The sequence below is a fragment of the Ciconia boyciana genome, chromosome 4, assembly GCF_034638445.1.
Source record: "Ciconia boyciana chromosome 4, ASM3463844v1, whole genome shotgun sequence".
Taxonomy (NCBI): Eukaryota; Metazoa; Chordata; class Aves; order Ciconiiformes; family Ciconiidae; genus Ciconia; species Ciconia boyciana.
Window position 1 is genome coordinate 48,378,300 of NC_132937.1, and position 16,766 is coordinate 48,395,065.

A 16,766-nucleotide genomic window follows, 5' to 3' on the forward strand; every position below is an offset into this window, starting at 1 on the left:
ATCAGCTGAATTTTATCAAAAATTCTTTGGGAACAGGGTCTCTGGCATGTGAAGAAAATAATCAATCTTTGAAGTGTTCCAGACGAGTTTTTCTGCTGATCTTTTTCATTCTCTCACATGTCCCACCACCATTACTTAGATCTTCCTCCTATTTAGGGATACAGTACTACTTTTTATTGCTAATGCTCTCCTCATTGCCAATTAGATATACAACCTGACAGAAAACAGAGAAAGCATCCTTGAATTTTACACTTTAGAGATATTCCCCCTTTTTTGAGTTCTCAAAGCTGTAAGCTGTTTTGCAGACAAAGTTCTGCAGCAAATAATGCTGAAAAACTACAGTTCTCCCTAAAATAAGTCATTGTCAGCAACTTAAAGTAAAGCAGAAATAAAATTTTACAATGGGTTGCAATGCGTCAAAAATCCATTCTCTTACAAAGACCATGAATAAATTTTTACTTTTTAGTAATACGACAAGTTATGATTCAAAATTCTATTATGATGTCTTTTTAGAACTAGAGAAAGAATAAAGCAGTTGAACAAATGCAAATGTTTTTTCTTGATTCCAGATTGCCTTTGAAGTCCACTGCATGAGGTAGTTACTTCTGATTAGACTGCTAAACCAGGCTCCTCCTGAAGAGCAGTGTGATGGAACTTGCCATCTTTATTCTATTCTAAAAGTTTAACTTTTTATATTCTTTCCCATTTCTACATTTTATAACTCACTTACCTAGTGCCAGCTACTTTTTTCTCCATAACACTGCACTGAAATTACTTTTTGTCACCTAAATATGTGACAGGCAGAACAGAGATGTAGGTCTAACATTGGCTTCTGAACAGTAAAACTAATCTTGGCTGGTTCCCTGTGAACTGATGTGTACTGATAGGCAGTTACTCTGCTGCAGTATCTTCACATCCTTAAACCTTCCCTCGTTCCCTCCCCTACCTTCCATTAACAGCAAGGCAAGAGTGTCACAGCCCAGTGCTGTGACTGGTTCAGCTACATACGTGTTCGCTGGTGTCACAGGTGAAAAAATAACTTAAACTGTGAATGCTAAAAGGTGGCAGATAACGGCTGCATGTTGAGGTAGTGATGAATATATGAAATGCATCTTTGAAACTCTGAAGCACAAGCCTGCTGCCTGCTAGCTGCAATTGATACGGGCTGGCTGTAAATTTTGGTAATATCTGGACAAAATAAAAGTGACATGTCCTGAACCCTCCAGTTAATAAAGAGACAAAACCACCAGTTAGGAGGCAGATCATGCATTGTGCTTCTGGCACATAGACTATCTGGATTTAGAAAACCGAGGGTGTGGGTCCCTGGAAAGAAGAGCTGGCTCCAAAAAGAAGGGTCCCCGAATAGAAGTGGTCTCAGAAAGTGGAAAGGGGCCCAGAAAGAGGAAGGTGAAATCCTCGTTCGATGAAAGATCCTGGAAGTGGGGAAGATCCAGGAGACCAGAGAGCTGTGTGGAGATGAATGCTGTGGGATGCCCAGGGACGTTGGCCAGTAATGCCTGAGACTGGAGGCTGCAGGAGGCGGCACAGCAAGAAGCAACACGATTTTCTGCCCAACCATCCCAGACCAGCAGGGGCCTTCCTGCGGAGGAGGCAGATTGTGACCTAGGAACATGACATGAGTGAGTGATCGTGCCAGATAATTAAGTAGGGTAAAAGCTATAATCTCTTTGATTCTGAAATAAACTCCAGTGTTCAGATCCACTGTGGGTTGTCATTTACTCTGTTGCACCCGGCCAGCTGGACAGCCAGTACATATAGTAGGTCCTTAGCCGAAGAGAAAGGATAACTGTTGAGATCAGGCTGCAGTTTTTCATTCAGCAATGTATGTCAGTCTGTCTGCTATTCAGCTCCTGATGTTCACAAAACTTGAAAGAATGTGTATTTTTTTCAGCTAAGCTTTCTCCTTCCATGCCCTCACCAACCTTGGTCAAAATTATCCAGCAGGTTCAAAACTGATTGGAGAGGACAGACAGACAGACAGCATAACTGGATAAGCTTCAGTTCCTTAGAAAATCAGGGTAACAGGAACTTAGTAATCTCCAACACTGTACATTTGTACTCTTCTGTCTGTAATTGTGCAACGCAAGAAAGGCAACCACAAAATTGCTTCATACAGACTTGACATTTATTTATGTGGAAGGTTTTGCAATTATACTTTACTATGCCTAACTGCAGAGCTGAAACTTATTTTTCATTGTTCTGGTATTATAGAAATGCCAGTTATTTCCCTTTCCCATTGCTGAAGAGTGGAGAAAAAATACAAGGACATAATTTTAATAGCAAAGAGAGATTTTGAGAGAGGCTAGATATGGACAGTAAAAGTACACAGAGAAGCAATGTTTAGGTGACTAAAACATTTTCTCTTTTCACTGCCCATTCAGTTCCTTTATAATCATTAACTGTAAAGACCATATTCTACAGTATCTGAGAAGATGACTGCTAAAACTGCAGTCACCCAGATATGAATGTCTGCTTCTGACAGGGGAAAAGAGAACTCCTCCAAATATATTCACATTATCAACAATTCTACAGTATGCATTGTATGTCACTGTGCCTGGTGGCTGGTGTCAAACAAAAGAAGCTGTGGCAGTGCTTAGTCACCTTACACACGGAACACACATACAAGACAGCACTTGTATCGCTACTGTACTAGTCCATCAATGAAGAATAGTGGAAAGACTGGGCAATACTTGAAAAGTATAAATTAAAAGGATGAACTGTATTTCTGGATAACTACAAATACTGATGGTTGTTCTGGAGTATTTTCACAAAAGTTGCAGGAATCCATCAGTAAAATTTGGTTAAAATGTAACAGTCTTCAGTTTCATGCCACCACATCTCTTCTGTACATCTGTTTTGACTCTACATTCAAAGAAAGAACATGATTATTTCCAAATAGGTGATTTAGAAAAGTTGGAGTAAATAAATGAATCAATCAATATAAATAATTAATATTTTATTAATATTAATTTCACAGAATCACAGGATGGTTGAGGTTGAAACAGACCTCTCGAGGTCTGTTGCCTCCATGCTCAAAGCAGGGGCAACTAGAACAGCTTTCTAAGGGCCTTGTTCAGTTGGGTTTTGAGTATCTTCAAGGATGGAGGCTCCACAACCTCTCCAGACAGCCTGTCCCAGTTCTGCCAAGCTGCTTTCCAGTCAGTCAGCCCTAAGGCTGTGCTGGTGTGGGGTGTCATTCCTCCCCAGGTCCAGCACTTTGCGTTTCTCTTTGTTGAACTCCATGAGGTTCCTGTCAGCCCATTTCTCTAGCTTGTCAAGGTCCCTCTGAGTGGCAGCATCTGGTGTATCCATCCAGTGTATCAACTACTCCTCCCAATTCTGAGTTGTTTGCAAACTTCTTGAGGGAGGACTCTGCCCCAAGATCTTCTAGATCACTAATGAAGATGTTAAACAGTTCTAGCCCCTGTATCAACCCTGGGGTACACCATGAGTGACTGGCCTCTGAGGTGGACTTCATGCCACTGATTACGACCCTCTAAGACTGGCACCAGTTTTAAGCCCACTTCACTGTACACTTATCTAGTCCATATTTCATCAGTTTGTCAATAGGTGTGCAATAGAAGACTGTAAAAAATCTTACTAAAGGCAAGATAAACAGCATCCACTGCTCTCCTGTGATCCACTATGCCAGTCCTCTCATCGCAGAACACTATCAGGTTGGTTAGGCATTATTTACCCCTCATGAATCTATGCCGACTACTCCCAATCACCTTCTTGTCCTTTGTATAGTGTAGAAATGGTTTCTAGTATTATTTGTTTCACCTTCTCTGGGATCAAGGTGAAGCTGACTGGTCAGTACTTCTCACGATCCTTCTTCCCATCCTGCTTGGAGATAGGAGTGGCATTTGCTTTCTTCCAGTCCTCAGGAATCTCTCCCAGTTGCCATGACTTTTTGGAGATAACCAAGAGTGGCCTTGCAATGACATTGCCCAGCACCCTCAGCACTTGTGGGTGCACTCTGTTAAGTCCAAAGGGCTTGTTTACATCTAGTTTGTTTAAAAGTTCCCCAACTGGATCCTTCTTTACTGAGGATGTCTTCATTGTGCCTCACTGAAATCAAGACAACTAAAGAAAAAGAGAAGAATGGATCTCTTTTTAAGATACAGCATGGCCTCCCTTTGTGTAACTTTTAATATGAAAATGCAAACTTCTGCAATGTCCCTTTATATTGTGTGATTCCCACTTTCTTTTGAAGTTAACCCTACTCTCCTTTGGAATAGAAGGGCTAACATCAATGTTAATGTGACTTAATTTTGCATGTAAGAAAGAGAAGCTACTGTAGTCCAAGGAGATATCCTGACAGCCTCCAGGTTTTCCTCTATATGCAGTGAAAGCACAAGGCTTATAACACCGCTGGGTATTGCAGCATATTACTGTGCAGTGGACCACTTTTGCTGAACCCCTTCTGTGGACCTGCGTGGTCCCTAGTGAGTGAAGAGAGCACATCTTTTGTGATCTCAAGTTCAAGAGACATCATCCTTCTGTTATTCCTGGAAGCACCAAAAATGATGGAACCTATAATGAGTAAAAAACAACTGCAGTAACATTCAGTGTGAGAACTCTAAACTTTGAGAAATGTTAAAAACTGTTTATACAGTGCCGTTTTTCACTTTTGTGTGTGTGTTTTTAAGAACAGAGGTTTCTCAAAAAATGGTAAACTTTGCAGCAGTGGTCAGCATAGACATTACTACATCATTAGTCTTCTGTTGCATACAGAAACACATGGAGGTTTAAGTAAGTGCCCGCTGTTTTGAGTAGTAGAAAGCTTCACTGTACAGTAGAACAGAATTATTTAATGACAGTTTGGAAGTACTGGGAGCAACAGATAGGCTACAGTAGACTCAGTTTAGTCCTAAATATGTCTTTGGCATGCCATGTAAACAGAATGTGAAGTAAGATAAAGTTGACTGTTACATGCTCATGTTAAAATATTCTTAGAATATTAAAAACCCCTACAGTTACCAAGAAAAAAATGTGTTGATAGATCACCATGTCAGTTTGTTTCAGTGAGCTGCTAAATATAGTCAGTTTGGTATCTCCATGCCTTTGGGGGAGAAAGACCTCAATGTGAAGAAAAAGAGGAACTTCTCATACAAATATTAATATATGTTCTGGTATAATGAAATTATAATCTGTATTCCCTAATAGTAAGTCACTGGATTTTAGACTAGAAACTCTGTATTCAAAACCAGAGCAAATATTTTTGACATGACATCTCCAAAATCTGAAAATCCTATCTTTCACATCTGTTTTAATGTTTTCAATCACTTTCACTGAAAATGTTTTGGATAGGCTTTCTTTAGAATATTACTATTTGTGATCAAACTTTTCACCACTGTAAATCTGGCAATACACTGGAGTCAGAATTAGAAATAAGTTTTTATATCTGATCTTTTTTCTGGTACAGTCCATTGGCTATGTTTCAGTTTTGTGCCAGCCTGAGAGACTTTGAGTTAGGTCTCCTGCAAATTGTTTGCAAATTAACTGGCTGATAAAATGTAGTTCCTGTTATTTACTGTATGCTCAATTTTATTCATGCAATAGCATGTGGCACCAGGAAACTTTTTGCTTCTTCTCATTGCTGCAAATATTGACTTTTTGCAGCTGAGTATCATTTTACCTAAAAAAAACCCCCAAACCAGTTTTAGGCAGTTGTTTTCCTTGTTACTTTCCATGCCAATCATTATACTAAAACTAATTTTATAGTAATTTTGATGACATTTTTCTCAATATGACTGTTTTCTAAAGGCTATTTCCTTTCAAGATAACTTAATATGAGACACTAATTTGAATTAGAATAAAATTTTGAAGATATGTCCAGTGATGGGCTGGACTTAGCTTTGTAACTGTAGAGATACAGTTACTAGCAGGGTCTGCGGCTGATGAAATACATCGACTCTAATGTTGAAGCTGGGAAAATTAAAAAAGAAAAAGAAAGAAGAGTGAGAGACAGAGTGACAGAAAGGGAAAGGGAGATTGTAGGTGCCAAGAAGGAGAGAGAAAGAGAGATTGGGGGGGTGGGGGGGTGGGGAAAGAGACAGAGAGAGAATGGAAAACGTTTCCCAGTGGCCAGCCAGGAAGAGCAGTGTGCGGGGCTCCCCAGACGGGTGTCCTCCCCTCCCAGTGGGGCAGGTGGTCCCCCCTAATAGTACTTTTCCCACAATAACTTGATATTTTTCATCAGGAACCTGCACAAATTCCCCGTTGGTTGTTCCTGCTTTTAATACTGTTATTGCTGATGGGAGCACGCGCTGGTCAGGGAAGGTGCTGCACAGCTGGTTCATTGCTGAGCTTTCTGGCAACACTAAACTTTGGGATATGGTAAACGAAAACCTCTATTTATTGTTGAAAACCACTACTGATCTGGATTTAGAAAGATCCAGAAATGCTCAATGACATAGTCAATTACAGTCTAAACAACAATAAAATTTAAAATTAACTGTAAAGGGTAAGATGGAAGGTTGGCTGCCATGTGGATGCATCCTCAGTATTTACATGGCTTAATCTACCCAGGTTCTATCAATTACAATTGGTTTAAGATTGTTTCTTTTTGTGGCTGCTGATGGCATATGTTATTATTTGGCTATTCTATAGTAGTGTTGGTGTAGTGCATTATGATGTTCATACAGTTGGTCATTTAAAATAAAAAATTGTTCTGTGCTGTGGCTGTAGGGACCACAAACACTTCACTTAAACCTGGAATGTTACCTCATGGCCCAGGAACAGATACAGCCTGTAAGGACCGTTCATGTTACGTGCAGTCTACATCTTGCAACCTGGATCTGTCTGCTCCTTACCAAAAAATGCAGCTGCTGCAGCGTCATCAGATCTTGACCAAGTGTAGCCTCTGAATAACTGTACTAAAAACCCAAATGCTTTTGCTGCATCATACATTTTTCATTGCATTCGTCCTGTACTGAAATGACAGTCTTAAGTCATGACATATAGAATCTTTCCTACATTTTTCAGGCTGCTTGGATAATAGCCAAAGACTTGAGATTTCAAAGTTTCACATTGCTTTGTCATTAAATATATCTTTTAACAAAGTCTTTCCACTGACCTGATATACTACCAGTGTCCAGTGAGGTCTTAATGAACTAAAAAAACTTTTCCTAAACCAAACACAGGTAAAATGTAGAACTTTCTTGACATAGTATACAAATTCTAGATAAAAGCAGTAGCTCCTTGATTTTAAGAAAACTCTAGCAAAAAAAGAAGTTGTCATTGGTTTTAGAGGAGTTTCATTATTTCAGTAAGATATGTAAAAGTGTGATTCACTCCTTTTAAAGTGCAAGGCTCACTTATTAAAACAGATTTAGTGTGTATGAATAGAGAGGACCAATAGGTAAGTGAAGGGTTAGGAATGTATGTGGGTAGATAGATAAAGCCAACTGAACATGCCAAATGTGATAATGAAAGAGCTATGCCTTGTATGATAAAAACCATTATCTGGGCTTTATGGGCAAACAAATACAGCATATCCACTTTAAACAAGTTCACTCATGTTACAAGCAGTCCAACAATTGTCATTGGTGCAATGCCTGCAAAGCCCATTTAGTAGCTGGGTAAATGTTTAAGCAGTTAACTTGTTTCAAGCTCTCTGCAACTGAGGCTACACTCCTACTTTTAATATGTCTATATTACCATAAACCCAGCATCTGTCCTTGAATCAGTCTTGGAAGGAATGGCAGATAGCAAGAACAATATCAGTGACGTAAAATATCAGAATAGTATTTATGAGTATATTCAGGCATTACACAGAACTACTGGCTAAAAATTTGCATGCAGTTCCAGGGAGGACAGCTTCTGTGGCATCTTAGAGAAACAGACGTTTAAAAGTTTGTTTTTACTATTTCCAACACTCCTGGAATTCCAGCAGCAGTTAGAGCCATGAGAATATTGATTAAATGAGTGAATGTAGAGATATAAAAGATTAGGTTTACGTCAGACTTTTCTTTTATTCAGAGGTTTGGCTTCCTGCCATGTGTTCAGGCAATAAATTGGCTGTAACAGAGCTGCTTCTAGCATTCTGCTGAGTAGAGAAGTATCCCAGCAGAGACAATAGCAGGCCAAATAAGGTAAGCAAGAGTGGAAGGCTACAGCAGGGTTTTAAGCAGGCTTCAATTTAAGATTATTTTATCAGACTGCTTGTTTAGATTCTAACAAATAGTGATTTTTTCACTTTGACTTTAGTCAACTTTTTTCACAGTTGACTTTAAAGTTTTCTTCTTAGATCTCTTCCTTAGTCTAGTCTATGTCTATTTTTATATATTCCTCTATCTACATTAGAGTATAGCTTTCGTAAAGTCTGTCTGATTTGAAAGTGATGATAACCTCATTATTTATTAGCTATAGGATGCCAAAAGTTCTTTTTAATCCACTGTTAAATTGCAACAAACTTGGAGGAGTTACTTATGTAATTTGGAAGCAGGACTGTCAGCTGCAACCCAATACACTCGACAAAAACAGTTCTGATCCTTTAACCGTCTTAGAGATACCTTGTTATGAATGTACCAATATAGTGTGAGATAATATTTGCATCGTACCACCATGTGAATGAAAATTTTAAATTCTGTTTTCAAGTATTGAATTTGATTTAATTTTATGATCAGATGTGTCTGGGGGTTAAGTGGAAGAGAGGATGACAACTAAGAACAAATTAGATCACTAAGGGGGCAAGAGAAGCTATATAACAGATTTTCTTTGCTGCCTTCATATAAATGAATTGATATGGTCTATGTAGCAGGAAAAATTTTCAAACTCCCTGTGCTTTTAGGGTGATCGTGTTGCCATTTGCCATAAAGGTGCTCAAGTATATCTGATTTCAGCAGTTTAAAGAGCTATAGCTCGAGTTTTCTGCTTCCCTTGTACTTAGCTTAGATGCAAAACAAGACTAAACAGACCCAAGTTTCCAAAAACAGTGGTTGACTACGTGTACAGGCAAGAACAGTATCCAGGTCTTCCTAGCCCTCTTCAAGTGGCATATACTTTACAGAAGAGGCATATATACAGAAGAGGTATGCTTTACATAACTGAAGAAATGGGCATGAAAGACATTAAAACAAAGAAATAGATATAGGGAGAGACACACAACACTAAAAACTGTGAGTAAGAATGAAAAAAGTGGGAGTAGGGGACATCTGTGTAAGAACATAGGATGAGAGGAAAGGCTTATTGAAATGGGAGTAGTATTTATATATCACTCAATCTTAAGGGACATGTGAGGAAATTCAAGCTATGGAAGCTTTTGTTATTTATTGTAGAGAGCTTTATTTGTTCTGGAGAGCTAACAGAGGTGAAGTTCTACCACTGACTTTTCCATTTTCTACTCATTCATACAAGCCAAAAAAATAAACTTAAGTACTGCCCTTCAGAAATTCAAGATTACCTGTCTATCTTTCTCCATATAAAGTTTCCTAATTATGCTTCTGAAAATTTCTTTGAACTGGCCTGCCCTCTTCAGGAATTCTTCAGGATCTTGGCTTGTAATCATCCTCCTTCTTTTCTTACAGTGGTGGGTGTAAATAATGCAGATGCAAGACTCTGAATCTAGATGGTTTGCGTGGTTCTCAAAAAAAAAAAAATCATTAAGCATTTAGGACTAACTCAACATAAATTGGCATTAGTAACTGCAGTATATGAAGGGCAAATCCAGCAGAAGACAATTCCCTGACTGCTTCACTGGGTATAAAAATCAGGAATTGGGATCTTCAGAACTTCTGATGAAGTGCAGCCTAACTAGAATTGCACTTATGTTTTCAGCAGGAATGTTCTGTAAGGGATTAAATATCTGGTTTTGAGCATCCTAGATCTAACAAAGTCTTGATGCTTTGTTAATGCTGAACACCTAGGACACTAACATCTCTCAAGATCCACAAGCTGGATCACATAACTGCCCACATACTCTGCAGAGCCCAATTCAGTTAGATGTTTGCAGAGGTCAGGTCCCAGTTAGGACTTAGTGGAAAATCACAGAGGGTCTGCTCTTTTGTTTAATAACGCCATTTCAGCAAGATGAAGAAGGCTGTTAGGGTGCCTTCTTTCTACTTCTTTCTAAAGGGTGCCTTCTTTCTACTTCTTTCTACTTCTTTCTTCTTCTTTCTAAAACCAGCCTTTACTTTCTACCTCTGATTACAAGTTATTAGACATTTGAAAAATAAGACATCTTTACTAGGAAGAATAAGTTAATTCTTTCTAATAAATATTTCACTTTCCAGTGGCCTAACTGAATGTTTATAACTTTAGTTAGTTATAACTAAAGAGCCAAAGAGAGTGAAAAAGAGCCTTGGTTAGCTTTTGTAGTCTAGTAACAAGAGAATTGCCAGGGACAGAAGTCTTTAATTTCTACCATTTCACATAAATATTTAATGTGAAATTCTGCATCAGTGAAGTGAACCAAACCAGAAGACGCAACTCCCCCCCACTGGGTGAATTCACAAATCTTTACACTAGTGTCAGAGCCATGATCTTTCTGGCCTAACTGATATTTAGTTATTCTGTGCAAAGCTGCATGGGGCTAAAATTATACCCATCTTTGCTTGGTTCATTTGCCAGGGTACCAGACAAAATTGAAGCTCGTTGTTTTCTTTGGTCTGCACTTGCCACAAACAGTTGTCATAAACAGTTGACTTCAGGAGAGTGTGTAGACTTGAGAATTCCAGTTTTGCTTTCTTCAAACCAAAGTAAGGTCCTTAGCTTTTCTGAAATGCAGTGATTGAAGCTGCATCCTCAGGATATCTTATTAGCTGCCCGGGTGGTTCCTCAGTCAATGTAGTTCCCATTCTTAGACACCAGCCTTTCATTAGGATATCTAACCTAGGTAATGCTTAAATCCTTTTATTCATCTAGCCTTCAAAAACTGAAGAGCATTATTTTTTGTAAATATAGTCACAAATACAACATCATTTGAAAAATGCAGAGCACACTGAAGTCAAATTATTGAACTGTAAAGGAAACATTAATCATTTGAAAGTATGAATGGTTCCTAATGGTAGGAGATTGATTTTTTTTTTCTGGTCACTTGTGGTATTCATTAATAATTCTAATATACTCCTCAAATTTCCAGACTCCCGTCCTCATTCCTGAGCTAATGTTCCCTGAACCTTGGTTTAATTGCAATATGGCTGCATGTCTTTACTGAAAGTCAGATTATGCTGTGTTGAAGTTAGCATCATTTTCAATCACTTACGAATACTTTGAAAATTATCTTAGACTGTATTCTAAAGGACAAAAAGAATATGATTTTTCAATCCAGTTAGCAAAGTGTAGCTAGCTTCCTATGATTGAGAAGCAGAAATAAATTAAATTGAAGTCACATAAACTGCTTGTATTTTATCTAAGGGGAAGTCTTTTAAAATATATTCCTTCAACACAGCTGTATCCATGATAACCTGCACTTTAGTGGAAGTATAGATAGATAACTGATTTACTGTCACTAGCAACACACTATTTTTGCCTTGCAAGACACAGGCTTGGGTCATGCAAGCAGTCGAACATTTACTGAGTTTATCCTGCTTCCTTTAACTGTCGTTTATCAAAATTACACTCTTTGCAAACTTGTTTCTCAAGTGAAACATGAAATGTTGTGACAAATTCTAACTTCTACTTCAGGATTGGAAAAGAGAGGCAACTCAGCTTATCAGGATTTCTCAAGTGCTTCCGCAATGCTGCTCCGCTCAGGCCGCAGAAAGCCATATGAAGTGCCTCTCCGTGCAAGGCAGACTGTTAAGAGGCAATCTCTGCTGAGAACTGTGAAAAAAGCTTCTCAAAAGTCAGGTAACTCTTTCCTGAGTGACAGGTATGCTTGTAATCTTGGAAAGATGATTCCAATCCAAGGCAGAATCCAACTGAAGTAACTATCTGGAACAGCTTATCTATAATAAGGTCAAAAATAAAAATAGCTGGAGGAACAAAAAAATGAAAGCTGCCTTTAAAGCAACAAGTAGAGAAATACTCCTCAAAATAGTGACACTAGATTTTTCACAGCACCAAATTCAGACCAGTAATTCCTAAAGTACATCTGTACCTCCCTGGAAAAGAGTGAATGACATAGCAGGCGTGCCAACCGTTTTATTTTGGGCACTGTACTAGATCTTGTAATTCTAGTTAAAAGTAGAATTCTTACACTATAACTGTTATAATATAACAATTTTTAAAAGGTTTCCTGTATTGATTGTTGTAGTTGTTGTCCTGTTGCTTTTTAGAGCAACCCATCTTTTTTCTGGAAGCCTGGTAGCCTTAGTTGCCAGGCCTTTGAAGAGAAGATCTTTGCCCACGCATAGATCAGCTATGGACGTGCTGAAGGTCCAACACAGGATGTGTCAGACCTGCCACTTCTGGAGGGTGTGACTCAGGCTGTCAGGGTGTGCATCACCCATCTCTTCTGTTGACTGTACGTGCAGAATTTGTGCTCAGCCTAAACAGGGTAGAAAGAAACCTTCTCGGAAATAACTATTTTTTTCAAAATGTCTGCTTAAATACAGTTGTTTCAGAGGAGGTACATCAATATAAAATGAGTAACAAAGTTTTTGGTGACGTCAAGCGTTCCCAGAACATTACGTGACTGCTGGTGCATTTTGAGTATCCTGTTGTTTTACTTGTTTAATTGTTCTGGCAAAGAAAGTACTCTTTATCTTACAGCATACCCTGTGTGGTCTCAGCAATGTCTTAACTGAATTTGAAAATAGCAAAACTATTTCAGTAAAACAATATTCAGGCTAACATAAACAAAATTGTGCCTTATAGTGTTATTCTGCAGATGTCTGACACCCAGATGGCTGGACCTACATCCTTCTGACATCCAGAACAGCACAGTTGTGTTCAGTAATGATAGGAAACAATTTCCCTCCTGACAGCTTTGAGCTATCAAGACCTGTTTTTTTTCAGTAAGAGATGTCAGGTCCCCAAAATAAATGCTGCTTTTTTAGGTAGCCTAAACCTAAAACTCTTGTCTGTACACAGATCCAATTTTCAAAGTGCAAAATTGGGAAACAGGCAAGTATTTATCTATGAAATAAAGGAAACTAGTCTAGAAACAGTATGCTGCAGAGATACTTTCCCTACTTCACCTCTTCTCTTCTTCAGAATGAAAATTTATAACTTAACTCTGTGTTTTTCACATCTCTCTCCATGTGCAGGCTCCTGTGCTCCTCTGCAACCTTGTTCTGACTCTGGCTCCCCACAGGGCTCTCTCCCCAATGTAAGACTACTCATTCACCAGCCAACTGCTAATTTAGGCCCCCCCTCTCATGTTCAAATTCCTCCTGTCCCCATTAGTCTCTTTCAACACAGCTATCTGCAGGTTGTGTACAATCCCCCCAACCCCTCAGGCTTTTGGGTTGGAAGCCATTTTTTCAAGCTCAAGTTTTTACACATGTTAACTCTCCAAAAGGTTCAGCATACACCTCTTCTTCTCAGTGAGATAACCTTCCAAGCAAACAAATCTTTGCTTTCCTTCTTCACACCACCATCAAGCCCCAAAAACTGCTGCTTAAGCCCACTGTATAATTTCTATTATATGTTGGCTATACTGTTCATAGTTCAAATATATATAGATTATCAGGCAAAGATTCCTATAAATATACACTTGATCTTTTTAGTATGGAATTTTACCATTTTTCTGTTGCTAGTAAATTAATTACAACTCATTTTTGATTAGTGTTTAGCCTGCGAGAAACACTGAAATGCTATATACTGACTGAAGATTCAAAAACAGTGCATTTTGACATAGATGAAGAAGGTCGTCATGAAATATCAACCAAGGATTCACAATCCCATGAAGGTAGTGTGCTTTTTATACCAAAATTCACCAACCATATGTGTAGTACTATAGAACACTTTTTAATGTACTATTACATGCACTGTGTTCAGTTTTGGGCCCCCCACTACAAGAGAGACATTGAGGTGCTGGAGCGTGTCCAGAGAAGGGCAACGAAGCTGGTGAAGGGTCTAGAGCAGAAGTCTGATGAGAAGCGGCTGAGGGAACTGGGGTTGTTTAGCCTGGAGAAAAGGAGGCTGAGGGGAGACCTTATCGCTCTCTACAACTGCCTGAAAGGAGGTTGTAGAGAGGTGGGTCTCAGTCTCTTCTCCCAGGTAACAAGTGATAGGACAAGAGGAAGTGGCCTCAAGTTGCGCCAGGGGAGGTTTAGACTGGATATTAGGAAAAAATTCTCCATGGAAAGTGTTGCAAGCATTGGAGCAGGCTGCCCAGGGAAGTGGTTGAGTCACCATCCCTGGAAGTATTTAAAAGACGTGTAGACGTGGCACTTAGGGACATGGTTTAGTGGTGGACTTGGCAGTGTTAGGTTAACAGTTGGACTTTATGATTTAAGGGTCTTTTCCAACCTAAATGATTCTGTGTTTCTATGATTCTATGTTTTCTGTAGATGTAATGCTATATTGCATCTTTATGAATGTTGATAGTGATATAAGAAGACTTTCATTCCAGTTTACAGTAGGTACATAATATACTTTAAAGATAAGATTATTCTGTTCACTCCCATTTGAGTTAATGGGAAGTCTAGATGCTTAGCTATTAAGAGAGTGAAAGCAAAGATAATCCTCAGAGACAAGGGCAAAATGGAGAATGATAGAGAAGATTTTTGAATTTGTGGGATTATTTTATTTTTTATGGAACTCGTCTTTTCTCTCACATGGGGCTTCTCTAATTGACACCAAAAATGATATCATGACTAACATCACAGAAGTAGTTGTTAGAGGGTATTCTTTTGGTAGAGAAGAGGCAAATAACAACAAATGCAATTATTCTAGAATTACACATTTTCCAAAGATGTGAAAGTAGGGAGAAAAAACAATAAGCCATACTTCTAACCTAAATGCAGGAAAAAGTTGAAATCTGTAAGATATCAACTTACTGAAACTTTATTTCTTACAAACCCCCAGCTTTTACAGGAATGAGAAGTCCATTATGTATGCTTCAGATAAAGACATAAAAAGGCTTGTTTGATATATTTATACAATAAATTAATGTTATTTTTATTCTATTAAATTGAGAATAATGACAGCTGCACTGATAAGGTATTTAAGTGTGCTTTATATCTTTTGAAGTATCTTTTACTTGATAACTTCATAAAATTTTGAAGTAACTCATACAATTAGTATTGCTAATTTATGAACAGAACCAAAACCTGTATAGGTACACAATAGAAGCAATTTGTGAATAGATTCATGGTGTGACAATCCTGATGTAGAAGATACTGATGTTCCTAGAAGAAAAAGAAAGAAAAGGAAATGCTATGGGATGTTCTTGTATGTGTAAACACAAGCACCACAAACATATATTCATGATAATACAGTTAAGACAACATCATACTAGGAACCAGCTGTAACCTGGGTGTTTGTGACTTTGACCTGAAGTGGGTGATACCTTCCTCAGGTAGCTGGCTATGTGATTCAGGCAGATGTTAGAAAAAGCCAGAAACCCCCTGCTATTGCTACCTGTTACTGTCCAGTCTTATACATTTTGTATTAGGGTCCTCACATCTGCTGCCAAAGACTTTCAGGCTTCTCTTTGATAGCATTTTAGGCCTTACATCTCATTACTGACCTCTATTTTGTCAGGTGCATTCTCTTTTGCAAAAGATAATTACTCAATCAATACATTTATTAGACACAGAGTTCAAACTTCAGGGTACCTGTTCACAAGTCTAACTGTACAGTCTTCTGGGGTTATATGAATTCAGAGACCTGCAGGAAATGAAGTCTGATGCCTATTGCTATTACACACTCTCAGATTATGTTTTAAAACAATTCTCTAAACTGTTTGTGATGGTTTTAAATCTGAAGAATGTACATATATAATTTCACATATTTGTTAAATATCTTCTATTTTAGATATTGCATGGTTAAGCGTGTTCACAAGGAATGAACCAGCAGTTACTGGTAAGACTCCTGTGGGAATAAAAGGTATCATTCTCTTTGTTAGGGTCTGGTTTTGAAGAGATGTTTGAGAGTCGGTGTCGTGGTTTAGCTTCAGTTGGCAATTAAGTACCAGACAGCTGCTTGCTCACCATCCTGTTCCCCCCCCCGGTGGGATGGGGAAGAGAATTGGAAGAGCAAAAGTAAGAAAACTCATGGGTCGAGATAAGAACAGTTTAATAATTGGGAAAATAAAAAATTAATAATAATAATAATAATGATAATAATAATAATAAATCGTATTGAAAAGGAAAACAACAAAAGAGAGAGAGAGGAACAAAACCCAGGGGAAAAAAAAAACAAGTGATGCAACCGCTCACCAGCCGCTGACCGAAGCCCAGCCAGTCCCCGAGCAGCGATCGCTGCTCCCTGTTGTGGTTTTTGGTAACCAAGCACCACAGAGCTTCTCACTCACCCTCCCCCCCAGTGGCATGGGGGAGAGAATTGGAAGAGCAAAAATAAGAAAACTTGTGGGCTGAGATAAGAACAGTTTAATAATTGGAACAAAAAATAGTAACAACAACAGTAAATTGTAATGAGAAGGTAAACAACAAGGGAGCGAGAGAGGAACAAAAACCCAGGAAAAACAAACAGTGGTACAACCGCTCACCACCTGCCGACAGACGCCCAGCCAGTCCCCGAGCAGCGATTGCTGCCCCCCGGCCAGCTCCCCCCAGTTTCTGTACTGAGCATGATGCCATGTGGTACGGAATAGCCCTGTGGCCAGTTGGGGTCAGCTGTCCTGGCTGTGCCCCCTCCCAGCTTCTTGTGCACCTGGCAGAGCAGGG

The 16,766-nt window shown here is 38.8% G+C and overlaps 1 protein-coding gene across 9 annotated transcripts in view; it reads left to right on the plus strand.

The window, feature by feature from the left end:
• The first annotated feature begins 7,966 nt into the window (after positions 1–7,966).
• LOC140650479 (uncharacterized) overlaps positions 7,967–16,766 on the plus strand; it is a 36,594-nt gene continuing 27,794 nt past the window's right edge. For 8 of the 9 annotated variants that reach the window (XM_072858773.1, XM_072858769.1, XM_072858768.1 and 5 more), the window contains exons 1-4: positions 7,967–8,120; positions 11,653–11,817; positions 13,700–13,822; positions 15,895–15,966. In XM_072858773.1, coding sequence (XP_072714874.1) covers positions 11,706–11,817; positions 13,700–13,822; positions 15,895–15,966 — 307 coding nt within the window. In that variant the 5' untranslated portion in view covers positions 7,967–8,120; positions 11,653–11,705. The remainder of the gene's footprint in view (positions 8,121–11,652; positions 11,818–13,699; positions 13,823–15,894; positions 15,967–16,766) is intronic. The other variant, XM_072858765.1, reaches the window with a different exon arrangement.